The 24313-nt window shown below is 52.3% G+C and overlaps 1 protein-coding gene across 2 annotated transcripts in view; it reads left to right on the forward strand.

The window, feature by feature from the left end:
• Nucleotides 1–921: 921 nt before the first annotated feature.
• The window catches only part of CXCL12 (C-X-C motif chemokine ligand 12), a 27962-nt gene continuing 4570 nt past the window's right edge, over nt 922–24313 (forward strand). The window contains exons 1-4 of one of the 2 annotated variants that reach the window (XM_007467586.1): nt 951–1011; nt 5086–5203; nt 7400–7486; nt 10040–10133. In XM_007467586.1, the coding sequence (XP_007467648.1) occupies nt 951–1011; nt 5086–5203; nt 7400–7486; nt 10040–10133 (360 nt within the window). Of the gene's footprint in view, nt 1012–5085; nt 5204–7399; nt 7487–10039; nt 10134–24313 lie in introns of those variants that run through there. The other variant, XM_007467585.1, reaches the window with a different exon arrangement.

The following is a 24313-nucleotide window of genomic DNA, read 5'->3' on the forward strand; positions in this document are numbered from 1 at the left end:
ACAATTATTTCTAGCTTCCATTTCTTGAGTACAGACTATGTGTCAGACGCGGTGCTGAGCACTTCGTGGTGGTTGGGAGGGGAGTCTCAAGTCAAATCCCACAGTTCCCCTCCGCGGGGTGGGAACTGGGTTTATTCCATTTCACAGTGGAAAGAGCAGAGGTGCAAAGGGCTAAGTAAACTCACGTTTACTAAGAGCCTCCGGGGCGAACTGCCATTATTTCCTTTTGGTGGCAGAGCACTCCATTTTAGAGCTTCAATTTCACAGTTGAGGAAACTGAGGCTCGGCTAATAAGTTATAGCTTTGGCTTGGAATCAAATCGGAGTCGCTCTGACTGCAAAGACTAGTCTGTTTCCCTTAGTCCCAGCTTTCCCGGCCGCGGAGCAGCGAGCTGAAGCCGGTGGTCACTTCCAGGTCCCACACTCCCCCAAAAGGATCCTCTTAGCTACCCGGGACGCAGCTGGCCTAGCTGGCCCTCACCTCTAGGACCGACCTGTTTGTTTTTCCTTGGTTCTCATTCTGTTCCCGCCTCTGGGACTCAATCTTTCCATCTGCATAATGGGAACAGTAACCAGTCCTATCCCCGACCCTCACTGAGCGGCTGGCTTCCTCGGAGCATGTTAGGCCTACAAAGCAGGGCCCAGCGTAACCGAGAGGTCAAAGGCTGGGGCGCACCGCAGTCCCAGGAGCATCCCGGGCGCGGAGCAGGGGTGGGAGGGAGGGGACGGGGAAGCGGCCGCGTGGGAGGGGACTCTGGTCAGAGCCCCGGGCCGCAGGCAGAATTCGGCTCCAGGCCCGCCCCTTGCCGCGCGCCCGCCCCGCCCCGCCCCACCCCGCCCCGCTTTCGCCTCTAAAGTGCTGGGCGCGCGCCTCCTGCTGCCGCACTTTCACTCTCCGCAGTCGCATCCCGTCCGCGTCCTGCCTCCGTCCACCCGCCGCCCGCTCTTGCCATGGATGCCAAGATCGTCGCTGTGCTGGCCCTCGTGCTGGCTGCGCTGTGCCTCAGCGATGGTGAGTGCGCCCGGCGACGGAGACGTGGGCAGGCGCCAGGCTCTTGACTCCGTGCGGGGCCACGGCTCCTCTGCCCCGGCCCCGCGCCGTCCCGAGCGAACCTAATCCGCGCCGCTTTGCACCCGGGAGGTCGAGGCAGCCCACCTCACGGGGCGCGCTCCCTCGGCGTGCGGCGTTTGAGGTCCCCAGCGTAGCGCCCCCCGCGCTGAGGCTCGCACTCCGCTGCCGAGCTCGGGTTCCGGGACGCGGGAGCGGCCGCCAGACCTCGGGCGGGCTGCAGAGCGAGGTCGGGCAGGATAACTGGATGCGAGCGCGCCCAGGGCGCTTTCGGAGCCGGCGCGGTAGGGCGCGGAGGTGTGGAGCCGAGTCGGGAGCCGCGGGTCCCTGGCCCTTGACCATCCACCTCCCAGCTAGTGCCTTCCCGCGGCCCAGCTCGGTTTCCAGAGTAGAATGGGCTCCTGGCTCCGTGCGGGGCCACGGCTCCTCTGCCCCGGCCCGCGCCAAGGCCCCGCTGAGCACCGCGCTGGAGATGCGTTCTGCGGTTCCTGTTGGAGAGAGCGCTTTGCAAAGCCTGTCTGGCATCGCGACTTGCTTGTGGTGGCAATGCGATCGGGTGCAGCTGCGAGGCGTCCCTCGCAGTCTTATCGTTCCGAGCAGCTGTCGGGTTTGCGGCGAACGCCTGGCTGCGCTTCTGTACCGCAACGCGGTCCGCAGCGACGCGGCGAAGATGGAAGCGCATCCAGACAGTGCCTTCCCTGCCTCTTTCTGGGGTCACCCAGGAGAGGCCCAGGGGCGATCTGGGTCATGCATGCGCCTGCCCAGCCCCCAAAACACACCTGCAGGCTGGCGCCTTTGTCGCCACACAGGCGAGCACTACTCTATCTCGGAGTGAGCGCTGCAGCAAAGTTCAATCGCCAAGGCTTTAGGCCATGGGGAAAGGTGGTGTACCGTTTCACTGTGAGAGGAAGAGAGCTTTTTTCCTTTTGAGGCTTAAGCGAAATCTCACTGCCCTGTTACAGGACACCACTGCTGCAAACCAAAATAAACTGTTGCCTCTGAACACACAAAACAAAACCATGTCAGCATGGTCAGGCCATGCTAAGCTTTCTTGGCTGCGAAGTTTCCAACAAATCCTGCAAAGGGTTGAAGGACACTGTGCTTGGTGCAGCTGAGGCCTGTGCAGGACCCCAGGCCCTGGAGCAGTCTGCTAGGTGCAGCTGAGGCCTGTGCAGGACCCCAGGCCCTGGAGCAGTCTGCTAGGTGCCAGCTGAAGACCTCTGTTGCATTCTCGCTGGCTGGTGGCTGACCACCTGGGAAGTGTTCTTTAAAAGTGTAGCAAGTTGCTGGTCAGAGCTGCAGAGAGACTGGCACCAAAGGGGATTCAGAATTTTTCTGTACGCTGAAAAAGTAACCTAGCCTGTGCCTTTACACTGACACTGACACCCCCCAGCCCAGGACATGGGGCACACTCTGGTTTGGGTATTAACAATTGAGTGGTTTGGTGAGAGTAGAGGTGTCATCATCCAGCTGTGGGAAGAAATGGTGCTTCTTCTAGCTGCCCCCTCCCCTGGGGAACTGCAGAAGTGACTAGAATGCAAGGACCCAGGTCCTTGAGTCCTGGGCACAGCTGACCTGGGGGGAGCACAGAAGGAGTGGGGGCCTCATCCACAGACTCCTCCTGACTCTGGGAAGGGTTGGTTGCTTGCCCATCTGAGTTGCCCTCTTGGCAGCCAAGTGGCCAAGTCAGGGTCCTGGGCTCCCGCTTGGTCGGGCTCTCCTTGCACGCATAGGCCAGAATGAACTTTTTGACCACCTGGAGCCTGTGTACCCATGCTGGGTCCTCTTGTTCAGGCTCTGACTCGGGCTCCTGCCCTCCCACCATTGGCTAACCTCAGCCAAGCAGCTGGGTCCCCGGATGCCCTGGCCTTCTAGGGGTTAAAGTCAGAGTGGGCCCCATTCCCAGGCCTGGCTGGAGGGGCTGGCTTGGGGGCTCTTGTCTCTGCATTAGAGTGGAAGGACTGCTCCGGAGCAGAGCCAAGTTCACCAGAAGCCAAGTTCCCCTGAGCCCCGGGTAACATCTGGACCAGTCAGGCCTCTTGCCTGTGCACGGGCCATATGCAAAACAGTTGGAAAAGTTAGTAATATTGACAAAAAGCTGGCAGGAAGGTCACCAGGTGGACACAGCACCTAGCTCTCTTGGTAAGAACACTTGGGGCTCTGTCACTTTAAAAAACCTGTTGAAATTCTCCACTTGACAGGCAGGCAACTGGGTCCTGGGAGCAGGAATAAAAATTGCCTTTGAAGGAAATGGATAATCCCAGGAGGTGGAGAGGGGAGAGGAGAAAAAGAGAAAGCTTGTGTTCTGAGCTCAGAATGGGCTCTGATTCCTGGCCTGATCGCCACTGCTTTGCTGATGGACTCAGAACAGCATCCCAGGGACACGGGGGAGGAGCAGCCCCCACCTTGCACAGCGCTGCCCCCAGCAGCTGTCATACTGTGCACCTTGCAGTTTGCTGCTCTGGGGTTGGGACCAGTCCTGCCTCACCAGTGGGCCCCACATGCCGGTTCTGCTCAGCTCTGAAGGACCGCTGAGAATTTCAGGGGAACCTGGAGGCAGGACACTCGGAGGGGAGACTTTGGCTCTTCCTTTACCCTGGCCACCCAGCCCCCAGCTGCAGGCCACTTTCCCAGGTGATCTGGTTACAGGGCCATACAGACTTCTGCAGGGACCCGGTGCACTTGCTAAAAGCCAGGCCCCAGCAGCGACTTTCTGGACTTAGCCCAGGTGTAAACCTGAAACCTGCTCCAGGCTCTCCAGTGCCACGAGTCACTGAGAGCCTTGAAGCCAGGCTTTCTTCTTCCTGGTTTTCAGGGAGTCGAGTTTGGTCTTGGGGGGCCAGGTGGTCTGCTTTCCCCCTGACTTGTTGGCCATGCCATCTCTTGACGGAGTTCAGCCTTGAGAAAAAAAATTAAGTCCCTCACTCACAGGCCTCCCCAGCTCTCTTGCCCCAAATATGGAACTTCAGAACCACCAGGAGGCCTCTGGGAGCTCTGTAAACAGGCAAACTTTTTTTTTTTTTTAATCTCTGGACTAAATATTCTCAGACCTACATTTAATCCCTGACGAAAGGATCCACAAATTCAAATAATCTGGGGTATTAAGTAGGGCTTGGATAAAATCTGCAGAAAACGTGCACACATACACGCGCACACACATACGCGCGCGCGCACACACACACACACACAAATGTCAGTACCCACCCCCCCACCCCCCAGGGCTTGCAATTCTAGACTTCCAGGGTGAGCTGTGGGTTCTGCAGGAGCCCTTGGCTAATTTACACTAATGAGTGTCAATTATGGCATTTTGCAAATTGGTGAATTGGCAAACAAAGATGTAATACAACCCAGGAGGCTGGAGCATCCCTGCACAGGCAATGAAAGCCATGTTTGCCTCCAGCCCTGGAAGCGCAGGGGAAAAGATGGGCCCTTGCCTGCCCTCTGGGGACGCCCAGGTAGGAAGCCAGTGGGATTCTTTTGTGGTTGCCTGGGCTTAAGGTAAATGTGAGGACAGAGGAGGTGGGGGAGGGGAGCATTCCCAGGAGAGCTGCGGTGGCTCCTGGGAGAGAGCGAGCCTGGAGCCTCCTTCTTTCCCCTCCCTGTTCCCTGAATCGGGAAGTCCTTCTCAGTTGGCCATGGAGGAGTTTATTTTGCAAAGAATAACTGGGAACCTCAGTACCTTGGACTGAAACAGTTCTCTCCTGTGATTAATGTCCTTTATCTTGAGACACCCGAGCAGGGGCCTTCGGATTTTAGCTTCCCTACCCTCCTAAGGTCCAGCTCTCCTCAGCTCCTTCTGGCCTCTTGCCCTGTAGAAGCTGAGCCTCAGCCCACTCAGAGCTCCCTGTGCTGCCCAAGGAAAAGGTCTCTGCCAGGATGCACCCATGACTCCTCCCATCATTCCCCATCCTACCCTCATTCCACCGTCTGATCACTCGGCTGCAGACTCAGACACACTTGTATCCCCAAGGCCTGGCAGGATAATAACAAGCTGCTTTGTTCTCGTTACCTCTCTAGGGAAACCGGTCAGCCTGAGCTACAGATGCCCTTGCCGATTCTTTGAGAGCCACGTCGCCAGAGCCAATGTCAAGCATCTCAAAATCCTCAACACTCCGAATTGTGCCCTTCAGATCGTGTAAGTCTGAACATCCTCCTCCAGGGATGTTACATTTGATGGGCATAGTAACACCTAATTCACAGACTTGTTAAAGCTAGAGAAATGACACATGCCGAGTGTCCAAGGCTCGAACCTGGCATAATTAGAGGCAGCTGATTGTACCACCAGGCAGGAGTTTCAAAAGCTGCTCTTACCCTTGGTGCCCGAACCCTTGGTGCCGTGCTCACTCACAGAGGGTCCTTGCCTCTTCTTTCCAAGCTTCCTCCCTTTAGTGCAAGAGATGGGAGCACGTTCAGATGCACCCTTAGACTGGAGAAACATGGGATTCACCAAAGTTTCTTTCTGCTGAAGTATATAGTAAATTAGCCACAGCCCCTCGCCAGTAATAGTTCTGCCAATTCCAGGGCTTTGGTGCCCTAATTTAATCCTTTATCACATAGCACAAACTCACAAGACTCAAATTCAGTTGAAGTCATCTTTAAACTGTTTGGCGAAACTCAAAATTACCAGCTCACTTAACTGCATTTTCTGAAAGCCAACACACAAGGTTTTAGTTTTGCTGGTGTTGATGGCAGCTGCTAACATTTGATTTTATTCATGTGGGAAACGAGACATACCAAAATCACACATACATGAGACACTAAGATCTCTCCTGGAGAGCAGGAGGCTGAACCAAGTCCAGAAAGAAAGCCACACGTGGCCGTCCATTGCTCGGCCCTCCAGTGCCCATGTGTCCCCGTGGTCACTCACAGCGAGCTTGGCCATGTGTCTAGGTGTCGGGGAGTTGAGGCTCGGGGTCTCCTGGGCAGAGCTCACCTCCTGAAAAGTCCCAGCACTAAAAGCAGGACGGGGACACAGCAGTTGGAGCAAAAGCTACACGCATCTGACGACTCTCCACCCAACACCAACTGGTTTTAGGTTTGACTTTTCTTTTTCTCTAGCCTTTGCTGCCTTGAATGTGTTTGTCATTTACAATATGCTTTAGGGCACTAGAAGACGAATTTTTTTTTTCATTTTCTTTGCCTGTAATAAAATACTCTCTTTTGAGAAGTATTTAATCAGATAATGAATTCAGCGAGGATGGGCCCACTTTGCAGTGCAGACTCTGTGGGTTCCCTTGCCTCGAGGCTGAAGAAGCCAGATAGAATCCTCATGTCGTTCCGGGCAAACACGTTAATAAACAACAATCCCCAGAACTGGACCTGGATCCGCCTTGCTCTGAGCCAGGCCCTCTGCACAGCTCGTTGACTCAACAGGCAGGCTGTGTGAAGACTCCTGGTGTCCACGAGCCTCTGTGCTGGCCGCACAGGTCCTCCTAGACCCCGAGTGGCTGGGCGGTGGTGTCCTCGGGCTGCTTGAGATTACCTGGTACCCAGGGGCTTTATGGAGAGGGATCCAGAGACACGTCCAGGTCCTCTTCCAGGAGTCTTCAGGGAGGGAGGCTCTGAGTAAAGGTGAGAATTGGGAGGAAGGTGCAGTACGAACTTTCAAAGAACGAATGAGACCATGAACATTCAGTGAACTTGTAAAATCTCTCTGGAAACCATTTTCTGGCAAACTACCTACACTACCCCTCCCCTCCCCTCCCCCACCCCCCCACACTGCCCCTCCCCGCACTGTACTCTCACCTCTCCCCATCCCCCAGACTATGCGGTACCTCTTTGTAGGTCTCCTGCCTCTAGGCTCACTCTTAAGTCTGTCTTCCATGTACTATCAGGACGGTCCATCAAAAGAAAAATCTGCTTCTGCCACCCCACAAGTTCCCATCATAAACAAAATTGCAGATGAAGCCCCACTGCTTTGCCCCTTACATCTGGCCGCGGGCTTCTTGAGTATCCTGTCTCCCAAATTCCTCACATCCTCTCTGCACTGTTACCCCTTTGGGCTATTTGCTCTTGCTTTTCCTTCCCCCTTTACTTCACTTGCCCAGCTCCTACTTATCCTTCAAAAGCCAACTCAAATGTTCCCTGTGTGAATTCTCCCTGGACTCCATAAAGACTTTTCTTCACTCCCCAGTGTCTCTGGGGTAAAACTTGCAGCACGGCTAGCACTGTCTCCCCAGCACACCTGGGGTTCCTCCCAAGCCTGAGCCTGCCAAGCGGGGCACCCCGCTCCAGTTGGGTCCTAACCTGGGTGTCAGATGAGCAGATGTCCAGGTCACAGCCATGTTCCCTTCCGATCAGCTGCACACTGTCGCCTCTTCTGTTTTGCCAGGGCAAGGCTGAAGAACAACAACAGACAAGTGTGCATCGACCCGAAATTGAAGTGGATTCAGGAATACCTGGAGAAAGCTTTAAACAAGTAAGCACAACAACCAAAAAGGACTTTCCACTAGATCCACTTGAGGAAAGCTAAACCCATGTGAGATGAAAGGGCAAAGGTGTGTGGGGGAGAAAGGCCTGAACGGTGAGGACCAGGTGTGCCTGGGGGGGCAGCGCATTGACCTGGGCACGGGCGAGAGGTTTGTCCAGCATGTAGACAACTGCATTTATAGCCTACGGTACAATATCGCAGCGTGTGTTCATCTGTGCCCCGTACCTTTCACATTGGCTGTTTTATAACTGGGGTTTTTCTAAGAAATTGTATCATCCCAATAGCATTTCCCACCAGTCCATTCCCTCATAATCATCACAATCATCATCATTCTCATTACCCTTTTTAAAATCGATGATTACTTCAAGCTTTGTATTTGGTTTGTTTTGGAGATTCTCCTTTTCTCCCCGGGGGGAGTCTGAGCACAGTCAGGTGATGGCCAAGCAGGGAGCTCAGATAAGCATCCTTCCTCCAGACGCTGAGGCTCGGAGGAAGACTGTGGGCTACTCCTGCAGGGGGTGCCTCTCCTGAAATGACAACCCACATGCTGACCAGTGCTAGGCAGCGGCCACTACCTTCGCCTCCTCTTTCAAGCTCAGTGATTGGATGGGTGGGCTCCATGTAGAACCGCCATCACTGGAGACTGTGCTCAGAGACCCTCTCCAGGCCACTCCCGGCCTCTCCCTGCCTCCCAGAATATGCTTTCATCTCGCTTCTGCTTCTCATTTCTCTACGCACCCAGCTGGAGGAGGGTGACCGCAGGGGCTCCCACCCTGTGGCCCCCTCCTCCCTTTGCCCTCCCCTCCTCTGCAGGCCCTCTGTGAGATCCTTCTCTGGCCTCCTCCAGAGCGGGGCTGGCCCTCTGCTGGGGGTATGAGATCATGTCTCCTTCCCATGAAAGATGGTCTTTGCAGAATCAAATGCAGTTTTCAATCTGAGAGCTTGCTTTGAGGAATTTGGTTTCTGTGATTGCCTCTGAAACCTATGTATGCCACGGAGGCTCTACAAACTTTGAGGTTTCTGAAATCAGAAGTGAAAAAATAGATGAATCAACGAGCCTCTTGCCACTAACCCCTCCTCCTGAAGCCACAAGATGGTTTCAGGTTCCAATCAGAAATGTTGGCAAGATGAAATCCCCTGCATAAATGTGATCCACAGATGGGCCTGGTGGTGTCTGTAACTTTTTGCAAGGCATTTTTTTATATATATTTTCATGCACAATTTTTTAAACGTTACTTTAGTAAACAAATGTATTTCAGAATATATTTATAGTCGAACAATTCCTATATTTGAAGTGGAGCCATATGAATGTCAGTAGGTTACATTTCTCTATGACCGTAAACTACTGGCGATTTGTAAAGAAATATATATGATATATAAGTGTGACTGCAGCTTTTTAATGTTACCCACAGTGTATTTTTTCACTTGTACTAAAATTGTATCAAATGTGACATTATATGCACTAGCAATAAAATGCTCATTGTTTCATGGTATAAACCTCCTACTGTATGTGGGAATTTATTTACCTGAGGTGAAGTCCATTAGTTGTCAGACATGGGGCTCACACACATTTCTGGAATTTATTCAGATAAGCTGGCCTGCTGGTCAGGTGCCTTGCATCCCTCCTGCCGAGTTCACATGCAAGTGACAGCACATGGGCCTTGCTCAGGAGCAGATTAGGTCTGCAGCTCAAGTTTTTATGTCTTTTTTTTTTAAACCCAGTAGAAGCAATGGGGCTAGTTTTCTGAAGGATAATATTTGAATCACTAATTCCTCTCCCCCTTCTTACCGCTCCTTGGTTCTCCTAACATCCCCATGTAATCTCCAGAGACTCAATCCTCATAATATCCAGCTTTCACATTTTCCCATGTAAAAATCCCATAATTCCAGCCCATGGCTAATATCAAGCTTTCTCAGGAACAGGTGGCCTTACCCCATAAATCATTAAATACCATTCAGCTTGAATCATTTTAATGTGACAGTCAAGAGCCAATTGCTCTAATAAAGTTGCTCTAATAAAATTCTGCTAACCAGCTCTCTCCCTTGCTCTCCAGAACAATCCCAGTCATTCCCAGGGGGTGTGCACAGGCATCCAGAAAAGAGAAGGTGGGATCAGGCTGCTTTCTTTCTCTTCTCCTGGATGGCCATCTGAACCTTGGGCCTCCAACCTCCAAAGCTTATTCGATTTGAAATGCAGAGATTTTAAAGATAAAGCAGAGAGTTCAGCTCTGCATTGAGATGTAAAGAAGCCCTAGGAGAGCAGGTTGGGGTGAGACAGAAGACCAGTCCAGCCTGGCCCTGGGCGTGCCTTCCCACCCTTTCAGATCAGTTCACGGGTATCTGTGTTCTGGAAGCCCGTCTAACATTTTTTTGATTTATTTTAAAGAGGTACTGACAGACGGTGCTTTGCCCGGGGGCCTCCAGGCCTGAGACTAAAGACAGGGTTAAACAAATACATGGGCCACTTTTAAATATTGTGCAGACTGAGAAAGACTCCTGTTTATTTCAACGGTATTAATGGTTCTACTAATTTTATCTAAGGGGGCGCAGAGAAGAAAAAGTGGGGAAAAGAGAAAAGATAGGAAAAAAGAAGCGACAGAAGAAGAGAAAGGCTGCTCAGAAAAGGAAAAACTAGTTATCTGCCACCTCAAGAAGGACCACAGTGCACTCTGCTCTTGTGTCTCCCGGCGCGCTTTGTAAATCTGCCCTAACCCTCCTCCGGGGCAGAGCCCCTGCTTCCCGGGCGGGCGCTCAGACTTCATGGGGGAGCAGCATTTTGCCGCCACTGTGGCCACCCAGGTCCTGTATTTATGTGCTTTTTAGGGCCTTTCCTGGTCTGCTAAGTTAAGAAGAAAGTAGTTGTACAAAGACCGGGGTTGGAGTCTATGACACAGAGCCTGTGTGCTCAGGACTCTATCTAGAACAGCCTGGAACTCCGGAATGGCCCAGCGCTCCATCTAGAATGGCCCAGGGTCTCTCTCCAGCATCACCCTGGGCTGATGAGCCTGCACCCTGCCCTCCGCTCCCTCTCTCGCAAGGCCCATGATCATGAGCGCTCAGAGCTCACACAGCTCCACACTTAACAATCTGCGTTCCCGTCTGAGGCCAGCGTGTGGCCACCTGGCCTGTGCACAGAGCGGCCTGCTGGCCCAGCAGCCGGCATCTCACCCAGCAAGGGCCATGTGCCTGATACCCTCTCACCTGCCACTGCCGGTGGCATCACTGCCTTTGCGGGGCAGAGCTGGCTGTGGCCATGCCATTTACAGGCGATAACTGACTCCTTTCCCCAAATGCCTGTTGCCTGGCTCTCCACCACTCTGCCACCTGGGGTAGGACTTTTCTGCCCTCTCCCTCCCAGGGCCTGGGGCTGTATGAGCGGCTTTACCTCCAAGCTTGGGTGGGTTTCTTCAGACCGTGTGGGGAGAATGGCTGACAGCTCTGCATTTCCAGAGAGCAGTTGTGGAGATGCTTCTCAGGGAGCCTCTTTGCAGGGCAATTCACTTTGTAGATTCTTTAAACGGGTCCCTGATGCAGAGGAGTTGTGTGAAGGGCCTGTAGCTCTGGGGACTCCTAGCCTATCCCCTTCCCCCCTTCCGCGTGACCCCAAGTGATTAGGTTCTGGGACGCAGCTGCCTCAGTCCTCACTCACCACCCCGACCTCAACACACATACACACGCAGATTCATGGCTGAGCTTTCTTGCCAAGTCTCTCTAATTTGGACTGGAAGGAGGGGGATCACAGGGGAGAGCAAGGCCCTGATTTCAGTAGTGCTTTGAAAAGGGAAACCTTGAATATCTACACTTCTCCCCATCCCCCTGTCACACATGGACACACACTCACCCTGTACCCCAGACCCCTGGTCGTAATTTCAGTACATGGATCCAGAAAGACGACATGGTTGAAGGATGGGGCACATGGATTTCAGGAGAAGAAACCCAGGGTCCTTGCCTGTCACCTAGGTCACAGAGCGCTGTGTCCCCCTCACGCTTTAGTGCGCTCCTTTTAATTACAGCATAAGGAATTACAGCCTCTACTTTTCCTCACTGGAGAAGTGTCCCCCTAGGGCACTGTAGCCAAAGACTTTTACTTCCCACTGCCATCCCTTGTACCTGGCTAACTCCCCCAGCCTGTGGCCCTCTTGCCAGCAACAGGGATGGCAGGCCTGCTCCCGGGCGTGTGGGTTGCCCACTTACCTCATCCTGCCTGTGGTGCCTCCAAAGGCCTCTGGATGGCTGCTGGGCTACCCAGGGCTGCAGTCCTTCCCGTGGAAGCCAGCAGCAGTCCTTGTCTGCAGGACCTTGGCCAGGGTAGCGCTACTCTTACAAGAGCACCTGCAGAGGGTCAGACCTGTGACTTCACGCTCCCTTTTTCACACCGCAGGAGCAGTACATTTCTGTGCCAGAGAGGGTGACAGGTCTGTTCTGGGAGAGCTGTTCGCCCTGTAGCAACTGTGGGTCAAGCTATTGCTTCCCTGAGGTAAGCAATAGCTTACAAACTGCTTTCTGCAGTGCCCAGGGAGACAGCATCTGCCACCTCTCCGGGGGGAGCCGGGGCTGCGGGGACTCAGAGGGTTGGACCCACATTAAAAAACATAGGCAAGCCCCTGTCTGTCCTTACATGACTCCATTGGCCCTGGGGCCTCACTGTATCTGACCAGCGGGCCTCAGCCCCGCTGAAGGCAGGGTCGCCGTGGAAGAGCCGAAGAGCTGGACCTCCGTTCCGTTGTGGGTTGAAACTGACTAGGCAGCGCTCGCGCGTCTGCCGCCAGGTGCGCATGCGCGGTCCCAGTGCCGGCTGCCTGGGCGCCTAGCTCCGGGGCCGCTCCACCGCACCAGCCCCGAGGTCCTGGGGCTTAATGTCTGTGCTGGGCTAAGGCATTGCACTTCGTCCTGCCTTGTGACCACTGTGCCATGCCATCTCCGTGCCCTTGTTCGTCCATCCGCCCTGTGCTTGCTGTGCCCACCTGCCCTCTCTGCTTCCCGCCTTCCATCCGTCCTTCGCTTCTGCCATGCTGTCTCTCTCATTTCAGTCCCCCTGCTCAGGGTCTCGGAAGGCAGAAGCACCACAGAGATTTGGAAATCAGGGGTGTGTCCCCGGCTGGAGCGGGGCTCAGCGTCTCAGGTGTGCGGCCCGGCCACTGCAGGAACCCGCCTTAATGGTGTCTCCCTCTGTTCTTGTTAACAGGAGGTTCAAGATGTGAGAGGCGCAGGTTGGGTCAGACGCCTGAGGAAACCTTACAGTAGGAGCCCAGATCTGAAATCAGAGTTAGGAAGGGTCTGTAGCTAGCCACTCCCCTGCACCCAGGCAGGCCTGAATGCATTTCCAAGGGCCTTGTCTTGCACAGTTTGCCTTACTTCATTCACCATTTGATTATGTAGCAAAATATATGGCGTTTATTTCTCATTTAGTCCGATTATCCAGTGTCACTAGGGACAGATAGGAACTTAGATTAAGGCCGTTCTTTTACCTGCTTTGTTATAATATCCTTCCCGGAACCCCTTATCTAGCCAGAGGTTTCTGAGCTGTGCAGGCTGGAACCCCAGACGGAGGGAGCCTTGCCCACATCACCATGTCCAGGGTGGAGAGCCACCAGGAGGTGTCAGCACCAGTCAGCGTGGGCAGACCTTAGTGAAGGCTGCCCTGTGCAGGGGTGGGGGGCGGGGGGAGAGGTTCTGGGGAGCTGGGCAGGAGCCTCACCCTTCCTCAGGGTGAGAGCGGGGTTCTGCCTCTTTGGCGAGTACCGCAGGGCTTCCCTGAGCTGAGGCAGGCAGGAGTGTGAGGCCAGGGTAGGGTGAGAGTCACCCCTCATCCCAAGCTCTCCTCTACATCCCATCACGTCCTTCTCATCATTCTCTCTCTCATCCATCATCATGTGTAGCCAAGACTGTCTCCATGACCCAGGAAAAGGACTCTCTCAAGAGCAAAGCTTTACTTTAAACGGGGCACCAAGAAGTAAATCAAAATGTCTCGTGTTACCCGGTCCTGAAAGCACTGTGCACGTCTGTGGCTTGTTTGGAATATTGTCCAATCCTGTGTTTTTGTTCAAAGCCAATGTCCTCGGTGCATGCACTGTCGGTTTCTCAAATGCAAAGCCTGAGAGTGAGGAGATGCCCCTTGGGGCCTTTGACCAGGTTTCCGATTAGGGCTGTGATCCTTTTGGGTGGAACCTTGTTTTCCCCATGATCACAAACCCATGTTGGATCAACAGAGCCCAAGGGAATTCGGTTTGCAGCAGTATGACCTTCGAGGATGCAGACCCTCAAGGTGTCTATAATTGTTGGTACCTCAGAACTACAGAGAGTTTTGTCTTCGTGGTGTCAGCACTGTTTGGGGAATAACAAGAAAAGAATTTTCAACTTTTTCTTGGTTTTGAAAGCCCAATCCATAAAATAATCAATCCTGGACATGAAGATTCCTTCCCAATTAAAATCTAACCTCATTTTTTTCACCATTTGATGATCCCATCATCTCTTAACTTTGCACAGTGGCCCCTGGACCTTCTCTGCTGCCGCTGTCATCTTGTGCTTACAGTATATCCAGCAGGGCATTCCTCTTAGAAAAGAATGGGCTGGTTGGGAAAGTAGCTTAAAAATCCTGACATTTAGGGTGTTTCCTTTTATTGAGAGCAGTTTGTAGAGCTGCATTAAACAGTTTAAAAATCTCACTTTCTGAAAAGGTAGGCACTTGAGGGGTTTTGGCTTGTTTTGTTTTTCATTTGGTCTCACTAATACTTTTCCCCTCTGGTTAAGTTTTTTTTAATTAAGAAAGCAGAGAAAAAGAAGGGCAAAACAAGGAAATGTATCAATTGACAGGATGATGTAAATAACATGCAGAAAGTATATTCTTGTAAAATAATCTTGAATTGTAGGTGTTCTCAGATTTAATAATCTTTGGGTTATCAGTAACATGTGTTAGGCATTTCCATAAATATGCCTTTAAATTAGATCTTCATGCAAATAGACGCAAATCCATCAACCAAACAAAAATTCACATCCTCAAACCAGCTTTGTTATATTGAAAACAATAGAGTATGGAGGGGCCTTTATTAGTTATAAGGGATACAGAGCTGGTTTCAAAACCCTCTTCTGAAGTTAACCTGTCACTACAGGGCTTCTGAATTATACATGAAATGATCTAATTTTCAGTGGGAGAGTCATTTTCCAAGTAATTCAAGACATTTTAAAATCTCATGGAAAATTTGGAATAATCATCCCCTGGAACCCATGAACCAGAACCATTAAATCTCTTTCTCCAAGAAAATTAACATGGCCCTACAGTTAACTGTTGACTACAGTTGACTACAGTTAAGAATAATTTTTGTTTCTCCCCTATAGGGGGAAAAATAGATAAGAGGAGAAACTGCAGGAAAAATGATTTGTGTGACAATCCCTCTACTTGCAATCTGCTCCTAAGTGGAGACTGCCCAGCTAAAGCAAATATGCATTTAAATAGTCCATTTGCAAAGGAAAAGGCTCTCCTGATCCCCTTTTGCTTTCAAAATACAAGTTCCGTGGATCACTTTGATTAGGGGTCACCTAGCTGTTCTCCCTGGTCCAGTGCTGCCTCTACCTGACCTTCCCTTGGGCTCCATGTAACCTCCAGGGTGGTCCTCCACTGCCAGCCTTTGCATCAGGACCCAGGCAGAGAAGACTTGGGGGCACTGAACTCACAGACGTGCTGTGTGTTGGAATCCGAATCTGTGCCTTGTGTTGTTTTGCACCGTTCTTTGTCCCACTCCGGCCAGGTGCTGAGACCCCAGCGAGACACACGAAGGACCCTCTGCTTATCTGCCTGTCCTCCAGAGAAAGGAGGGCCAGCTTTGAGCAGAGGGCCTGAGTAGCAAAAGGTTGCAGTCCCCACTGTGTGAAGTCCAGAGAACTTCTAAGCCTTTTCACTTGATCCGATTTGACCTTCCTTTTCTGACTGCCCCCTGGTGTTATCACTATGGGATCTCTCACTGGGAGTTCATCACCTTTCCCAGGTGGTGCATCCTTTTGTAGCTGGATGAGAATTGTGGGGTCCTGATCTCTCTACACATATTCCCTGGGAAATTTCCCATCCCTGGGAAATGTTCCCTGGAAACCTTCAGTTCCCCTAAGGAGACCACTGACATTGTCAAGTTGAAAAATCCCATAGGCTGTTACTCTGCAACCTCGCTGGACTCTCAGTGTCTGAGCAGTGATGGGTTCAGTGTTAAATGCGATAAATACTGTATTTTGTATATTGTTTAAATTGCGTCTCCCACATAATGTGAAAATGGTCCAGGAGAAGGCAGCTTTCTATATGCAGTGTGCTTTTATTTTAACAAGTAACAACTCCTTTTGAGAAACAACAATTTCTACTTTGAAGTCATATCAATGAAAAGATGTGTATGCACTTATAATTTTCCTAATAAAGACATGTACTCAAATGTAGCAGCCAACGGTTTGAAATTAGTGTTACCATTTGGAACTCTCCAGACTTGGTTTTTCTTCCTCAAACCCAACACGGAGGGGTTATGTAATTCTAGCTGCAATAGTCAGTGAAAAACAGGCCATTGTAATCATACTCATCATAGGCAAGAATTCTGGGGGCAGACTTGCGTCTCCTAGTCTGTGTACTTAGCAGGGGGAAAGGCTCTCCCTTTTCTCTGAATGTCCTTGGTTTTGCTGGAATCCCTTCTTAAAAGCGAGCCAGCCCGCTACTCCAGAAGGGATAGTTTTGTGCAAGGGCCTGGGTGTTTGCCTGTCAGCCGTGGGGAAGGAAACTGCCACTCTGTACTTCTCAGGCTTAGTAGAAGGCAACAGAGGCCCCGTCCCCGAAGGCATGGCCAAACACCCAGCACCTTTTGTATTTTCTGTCCTGCACTGGGTCCTCTGCTGGAAGCCAGATGCTGATTCAGCCAGCAGTGTCCTGAATACTGGGGACAGGGGCTGAGCCCAACAGACAGGGTTCTGTCCTCACAGAGGTCGGTCAGCCTTTCACACGTTCCACCACATCCTCTCTGATCCAGTCAGCCATGCTGGAAAGGAGAGACCAGCACAAAAGCCCCCAAATCCAGATTGTTCTGTCCTCCAAACCCTCTTGCCCCCATGCCCAGATGTGACCACGTCAGCCCTGTGCTCAGTACATCCCGGGTATTTCTAGGGTGCCTGCAATGTGGTTACCAAGTTGCAGATGAGCTGGAGAAAGAAGGAAGGACGGATTAGAGAGGCCACGTCACGTGGCAGCGTGGCGTCCTGGGACGGGTGTGGGAGTGAGGAGTAGCAGGCCAGTGCTCGAACCCTGGTCTTCCCTCTGCTCACTGTGTGACTTGAGACCCTTGCCTGACTCTCAGTCTCCCCATGTAACGCTGGAGCTTAGAATCACCAAGAGTTGTGAGGATTAGACTGGGATCCTGTGCATGGAAGCCATTTTGCTCCCTCTCTCTCACCCCACTGCTCCCCGGGGTCTACAGTGTTGGCATAAGATCCTGCCTGCCTCTGCTTAGACCCTCAGCAAAGCTCTGATACCAGCTGGAGCTCAAAGTGAGCTTAAAAGTTGAGCTTCACCCGCTTAGCCAACAGATGGGGGAAAGTCTGTTGGTTGGGTCTTGTAGGTGTCCCGGTGCCTGTGCGGTGCTGGTCCCAGCATGTCCCACCACTATCCTGGCAGCAGGAACTCACAACCTAACCTCTGGATTAATTCCACGGAATGATGTTGACTCTTCAGAACGATGTTGCATTAAAAAATAACAATAATAAATAACTGAATCCATGTCCTATCATGCTTTACACAGCGGATGACCCTCATTTAGCCAGCCAACAATACCTGCCACGCCAGGCCCGGTTCTAGGTGGGTAGTATGGATACTGTGGTGAGCAAGCTGGCGTGCCCCCTGATTTCAGGGAGCCTCTAGTCTGGGGGACTGTCTTGCAATTAAGTGAGCATTTTCGTAAAGCTTGGTAATGTAGGTCAGGGTGCATCCAGGGGTCAGGGAAGCTTAGAGCACCATCGAGGGCTCCTTAAAAGAAGTGCTGCTGAAGCTGAGACCTGAGAGTAGATTATTTCCAGGGAGGGGAGTGTCCACTGACCCATGAGGACTGCCCTTGTGAGCCCACATGGTGTCCTGCTGTGAGTTAGAAATGGAAGCCTATTCTGCCAGGGGCGCAGCTCCCATGGGAAGGCCAGCGTGACGGCAGAGAGAGCTGGACTTCAGCCCCTCACTCCCCTGCTGCACCCTTGCGTAAGGCACAGACTGCACAGGGCGGCTGAGAAGGGCGGGGCCCCCCATGCGGATGGGGTCCTGACAGCTGGGAAACATGATAAAGGGGTGCCCTCGGTACAGCTGACTGCATGGTTTAGACACCTGACCCTGGCTGCCCGGTCCAGTTTTCTGCCCCAGGAGTGCAGAGTTGTGATTCACACTTCATCGGGTTCTCTGGGTTTCTCCGGGCCTACAACGGAGAGCCTTGTTCTCGGGAGTGTGGGTAGCTGGAGAGAGAGAGACGTAGAGGGAGCTACAGCTGGATGAAACAGATTCAGGGAGAGAAGGGGGGTGAGAGAGCAGGAGGCCCTAGATGCAGGTGAAAAGTAGACAGGGAGGTCCAGCCACACTCCCTGTCCTCGGCTTCTGTGTGCTCCAGATAAATCCCTCTCAAGAGCTAGGATGAGGATTTCTGCTAATTACACCCAAATAACCATCATTGGAGGCAATTAGACAGGCATAGGGGGCAAGGCAGGTGGGGAGCAACGAGGCTCTGGACATGGGCTCGCACTTGCACGAGGAATCATTTTGGAGGCCTCCCTACCTCCTCCCCAGCCTCCCCAGGGGTCTTTTCTGGGGTTTGTCCCTGGCTTCATCTTGAACTCCAAGGAAAGACCCCTCAGGCCTGTGCTTGCTACCTTGTTAAGACTGAAAAATGACCCAGAAGCATCCCCTGAGCCCCTCCCCCCATAAAAAAGTACACAGATTCTGTTTAGGACCAAGATGTTCTTCCTTCCCTGAAAAGCACCAACCCAACCTGCCCAGCATAAACTGTGGTGAGATGGCTGAGCCGTCAGCCTGTGGAGAGCGCTAGCCCAACCCCAGATGTGTGGAGGGGAGGCTGCAGTCCACGCACAGCCTATGTGCCCAATGAGAACAAACTGGGACAATGGATTCTCAAGTGCATCCATCCCCAGGGCATCCCCTGCCGGGCTGCAGGCTCTGTAATGTCCTGTTGGGGATGGGGGAGCTCTGCGGTGAAGAGTGCTTGTCATAGTGGGTGTTTAACAAACATCTGATATGTGAGCTGATGTCCTCGAGTTGTGAGGCATCAACAGACCCTAGCAGCAGCTTCCCGGGCAAGCCACAACCAAGCCCTGGTGTTCCTACTTGGCACTGGAGCTAATCTCAAATTCCAAGGAGGCTGTTCTGCTAAGTTTCCAGAAGTTAGTAACACTCATTTTAGAGCAAATGAATTGCAGCTACGTCTCGGCCCGTGAAACCAAACAGAAACAAAGCAGAGTGAAGCCCTAGATGGAGGGGGAAGAGTAGAGTGGCAAGGGGTGCTTATGGGTGGGAGGAGCCTTGGATTTGTAGTGAAAGCGAGTAGCTGCGGATTGCTGTATGACCCACCCCCAGTTCAATCTAGCTCAGTCCACAGGCCGCCTGCCTGCACCAGTAGCTGACTGGAGCTCAGAGAAAAAAGTACGTCCCCCGCCATCCGGTCTCATTAAGTTCCTGACACTCACCACAAGTGGGTCCTAGTGCCGCCCGGATGCTACCACACTTCCCTGTTCCATTTCTCCTACTTCTCCTGGGTGCTGATTCCACACTTTCCTCTCCCTTTAAGTCTTCATCCCCCCTCTCCTTCCACACTCCCAGCTGATGGTCTGGCTTCTACGTCAGAATGAAAGGAAGAGGTAAGAAGGGCATTTCCGTGAGCTTCCCCTCTCGTCCACTGTCTGTCCATCCTGTACCCACTGCCACTGCTGTCACCTGGGAGTGGTGCCAAGCGCTTCTCACCTGCCAAAGAACATTTCTCCTAACTTCCCCCGTCTCCTACACCATCAGTCTTTCACTGTCTCCATCATGCCAACATGCTATGATAGCTCCCTTGGAAAGCAAAACAAAGCAAAGATAAAAACAGCCTCTATACTATATCTCCTATCCCTAGGTCCCCCTATATCTTCTGCAGTATTTCTGTTTCTTGTCACACGAAAGTCCTCAGAAAAGTTGCCTGTATTTCCTATGTCCGCCTCCTCTCCCCGTCTCTGTCTTATCCTTCCTCAACCCACCCTACCACTCACTCCACTAGAGCTGCTCTTTGTCGAGGGCGTCATTGAGCCCTGCTGGGAAGTCGAGGGGTCGGTTGTCAGTCCTCGGCTTCTTCAGTCTCTTGGCATCACCGGACATCGTGGAACACCCTCCTGGAAACACGTTTTCCGGTTGGCTCTCAGGAGACCACCCCTGACTGTTTCTTTGGCTTCACGCCTTCTCGTGTCTCTTTGCTGCTTCCTTCTCATCCTCCAGACGTCATCCAGACAGGAACATCCCCGGGACTCAGTCCTCAGGTGCTCTTCTTAAGCACCAGGTGAATTCACTCGCTCTCTTGGCCTTGAACTCCATGTGAAGGTTAAGGAAGCCCGTGATCTCTGTCCTGGACTCTCACCTTGTAAACTCAGCACCTCCTCTGAAATTTACCATGTGCAAAATGAAACTGCTAATTCCCAATTTTCCCCCAACCTGCTCATCCCGATTTCTGCAAATAACAGCTCTATTTCTTCCAGTTGCTCAGGCCAAAAGCATTTAGTTATCTTTGATTTATTGTATTATCTTACAGCCCTCAGCTAAACCTTTACCAAACCCAATTAGTTACCTTCAAAATATATCCAGAACCCAATCAACATGTTACCGTCTGATCCAAGCCACAGTCATCTCCTCTTTGAATCCTTACACTAGCCCCTAAGCTGGCCCACCGTCATGTCCTACAGTGTCCTCTCAACAGCAGCAAGGGTGGCCGGGCATGGTGATGTCACCCCTACTCAGACCCTCCAGTGGCCAACAGAGGCTTACACCTGTGGGCCCCTGTCATCTCTCTGATGTCACCTCTCTCTACTCTGGCCACGCTGGCCTCCTCTCCCTTGAACAGGCCAGGACTGCCCCTGGCAGAGGACCTTTGCACTTGGTGGTCTCTGCCTAGAAACCACATGGCTTACCCCCTCCCTTCCTTCCGTCTCTGATCGCCATCACCTTGTCAGAAAAGCCTTTGCAGACCCCCATCCTGTACAGCAGCTCCTCACCTGCATGTTCCCTGGCACCTTATCCTGCTTTTTCCTGTCCATAGCACCACCTGCCCTGTTTACTTGCTTGCTGACTGCTTCCCCACAGGAGAGGTTTAATACCACGCAGGAAGAGAGGGGCTTGGTCTGTTTCACTCACTAATTATTCTTTGTGGCTGGTACATAGAAGGTACTAAAGAAATATTTTTTGAATGACTGCCCGACAAATCAACAGGATGCTAACATATTGGATGTTTTCTTTGCTTATCTCTAAAATAAGGATAGCAATGCTCGCAAGATTGTGCGTTCATTCATGCACCCAAGGTCACACTGGTAAGTCATTACTTGGATCCAATTCATCTTACTCTACTGTCCGTATGTCAGCGGTCACACATATGACCCTTCTCTAGAATCCCCTGTGCCTGACCCTTCCCCCTGAAGTCCCCATCACATGAAGAACTACAGTGGTTCATTTCCTGTGAGTCCAGATTAAAGAATCATCCCTTTCCCCAGAGGCCCCTCCTTCTGAGCGTTCCTCCCCGCTGTGGGGATCTGCACACACTCCCTGTGCAGACCCCTGTGCAGGGCGGTGAGTGCTGGGCTGGGGTCCAGTTGGCCTGGGCTCTGCAGCCGGGGGCTCAGGGGGAGGATGGCCACAGCCAGTACAGGTCCCCAGGGACGAGCTCTCCGCTGCTGGCGCTTTCATCACAGGCAGTGGATGGCTGGCCAGACCTTAGGACCCTGCCAGAGCCCTAGAGGAGCTCGATTCCAGAAATACTGAGCAGAAAACAACAATCTACAGGGGTCAGCTACAGGAAGCTGAGGCTGTGTGACCACAAATGGACACGAGTGGGAAGTGACAGACTGGAGGGGTTCCAACCTCCATAACCATCAGGATTCCCTGCCTCATTTCTAGGGGTGCCCATGTCTTTCCCACTGCTCTTCCCAAGTGGAGGGCTCCAGGTACCTGGATGCTGCTGGCTTGGCCTGAAGGCAGATGCTGGCAGCCAGACCCAGGAGGAGGTAAGGCCAGGGGCTGAGAGCTCGGGAAGGCGGGTGGCAGCAGGGACTGTGCTCAGCTTTCCTAAGCAGCAACCAAGCACTGCACTGCAGCTGCAGAAGTTGCTCAGGGGAAGGGGTGGCCTGTCAGCCTAGGAGGCCCCAGACGCAGCCACAGGCTCTCACCTTGTCCTGGCCTCTTCCCAGGCATTTTCCTGAACACGGGAACATCAGCTCAGGTCACACAGGCTTGTAGGCCGTGAGGAAACAACCATTCTGAGCATTCCTGAGCTTTGGGGGAGGGGACTGTCCTTCTGGCCACTGTGGGAACCCCCAGCACCAAGCCAAGTCCTTGGCACCTAGGAACGAGGCCTGTGAGGGACCAGCTCTTTCCAGTTCTTCCCCTGATAGATCACCTGCCCAGCCAAGGCCTGCCCCCTGCTCAGGAGGCCAAGGGGAACCAGAGGCTAATGCATTCACCACGCGTTTCCTTATGTGGGCAGGACAGAGTTCCCAGTGGGGAAAAACAAACCCCTTGGTCAGGTGTTTTCCATCCTGCTGACATTTCTGGTGCAGGCTGTACCTGCCAGGCCCATAGCAGGACTTTCTAGGCATGCTCTTGTCCTCCCAACAATCCCACGAGAGCCCAGCCCTCTCCCGTGTGATGGACACAGGCACTAAGGTCCGGGGCGGCCATGGAGCCTTCATGCCTCAGAGCTGGGACGTGGAGAGGGCAGATCTGATCCTGGGCATTTTGGCTCCAGTGCACCAGAGAACCCGTCCTTGCTGTTTGCAAAGCGGGGCCCCAGGCAGAGGCGGTGCGCAAGGGCTGCCGGGTTTCAGATCCCTTCTGCCCTATATGGCCCAAGCGTATTTCCAGACACCAAATGAGAATCCATTTAGAAGAAATGCTAGGCAAACTCTGGCTGTGATGTCAGTATAGCCTGTCAGAAGCAGCAATTTTTAAAAATAAAATAGCACTGAATAGAAAAGAAGAGAATAAATTGGAAAATATGGAAATATGTCACACTTACTAAAGGGAAGAACAATTCACACTCGTGTGGGTATGTGTGTGTGTATGTTTCATAACGTCAAATGCAATTTTTATTGTAGACAGTGGTCAAAAGTGTACTGGTCTTGTGTACATACAACCCAGTGATGAATGTGTCTCACCCTCCCTGAGTAGAAGGAAAGAAGTTAGAGGATAGCACTAGATTTCCTTGACTTAATGAGTTAAAAAAATTCTTATGTTTCTAAAATGAGGATGCAGTAATGATAACAGTATGCATCAAATGGCTACTTACTTTTTTTTTCTTTCCTAAAGAGCTGTAGGCTTCTCTAGAATAGCAAAATCAGATCTAACCCACAGTGTACTTTTCTGGCCCATGTTCTCAAGTGGCAGGGGGGCAGGAGCCAGATCCCCATCGTTATGCCTTTCCAGGGAGTCCAGTCCCAAAGGGGACCCCAACTGACCTCCCCAAGCCTGGTCTGTACTCAGGAAGCCCAAGGAGCAAGGGCCTGGAGCCTGGGTTCCAGAGAGGGTAGGGCCTGAACCTCAAGGTTCCCAAAGAGCGAAGCCAGAGGGAGTAGTCCCCTGGGCAATAAAGAGTATCGGTGATGCTGTTAAAATGCCCTTTCAGGGTCCTTAAAAATGGAGTGATCTGGCCCCCGATGTGCCCAAACAGTCCCAGTGTCTGCCTGTTGTCCCAACAAAATCACTAATAGTGCCCTTTCTCTCTCAGAATGTCCTAGTTTGAATGACAAATTATATGGCCGCCTTATCAAAGGATGGATGAGTTTGTGGACTCCGCTAAGCTCATGCCTGCTTCTCCCAGCCCTCGCTCCCCTCTTTCTCCTCCCTTCCCTTCAGGAAAGCCTGAACAAGCCTCAGGTCCCTGTCCCACTTCCTCCCCTGGCCCTCATCTCCTCTGCTCACCCAAACCAGAGCTGCTTTCTGGGCTATCTGAATCCCTGGCCCGGCCTTGGGCCCCTCATTCTCTCCAGAGGCCAGGTACAAGATAGGGCGGCTGGCCCAGGAAGAGGAGACATCACAATCCACAGAGCTTTTGAAGAGTCACTGGACCCACAGTCAATGCCCACCTGTCCCAGACCACACTGGGGACCCAGGGAAGCCTCTGTACCTCCCTGAGCCCTGGTCTCCTTGTCTGTGGTTCCTCATCTGGAGCTCACAGAGAGGGGAGAAGGGACAACCCTGGATTGCCCTGGAGGTGGGCAGGGCAGGCGCCTGAGTGCAGGGAAGGTACCAACGTTGCATTCATTGCATCTTCCTTGTGCCCAGCACACAACACACACTAATGGGTGCTCGCTGCAAGGGAGATGGTGTTCCTATTTTGCATATCAGAAAAGTCAAGTTAAGCACTTTCCCAAGCCATGTGTGTAAAAGTAACAGAACCTTGAGTCTCCACATGTTTTATTGCACCATCTGTATCACCAGTTAGTCCTCCTTCCTGTGTGTCTGAGAAGTAACCATCAGCTGTGGAGGGATGAAAGGGAGGTGCTGGGGTGGGGAGCGGTTATGATGACAAGAGGGAGTCACTTTAAGCCTAAAAGGCAGTGGACACTCTTTTCCCA

This window comes from Lipotes vexillifer, unplaced genomic scaffold (genome assembly GCF_000442215.2).
Source record: "Lipotes vexillifer unplaced genomic scaffold, Lipotes_vexillifer_v1.1 scaffold323, whole genome shotgun sequence".
In the NCBI taxonomy this organism is placed as follows: Eukaryota; Metazoa; Chordata; class Mammalia; order Artiodactyla; family Lipotidae; genus Lipotes; species Lipotes vexillifer.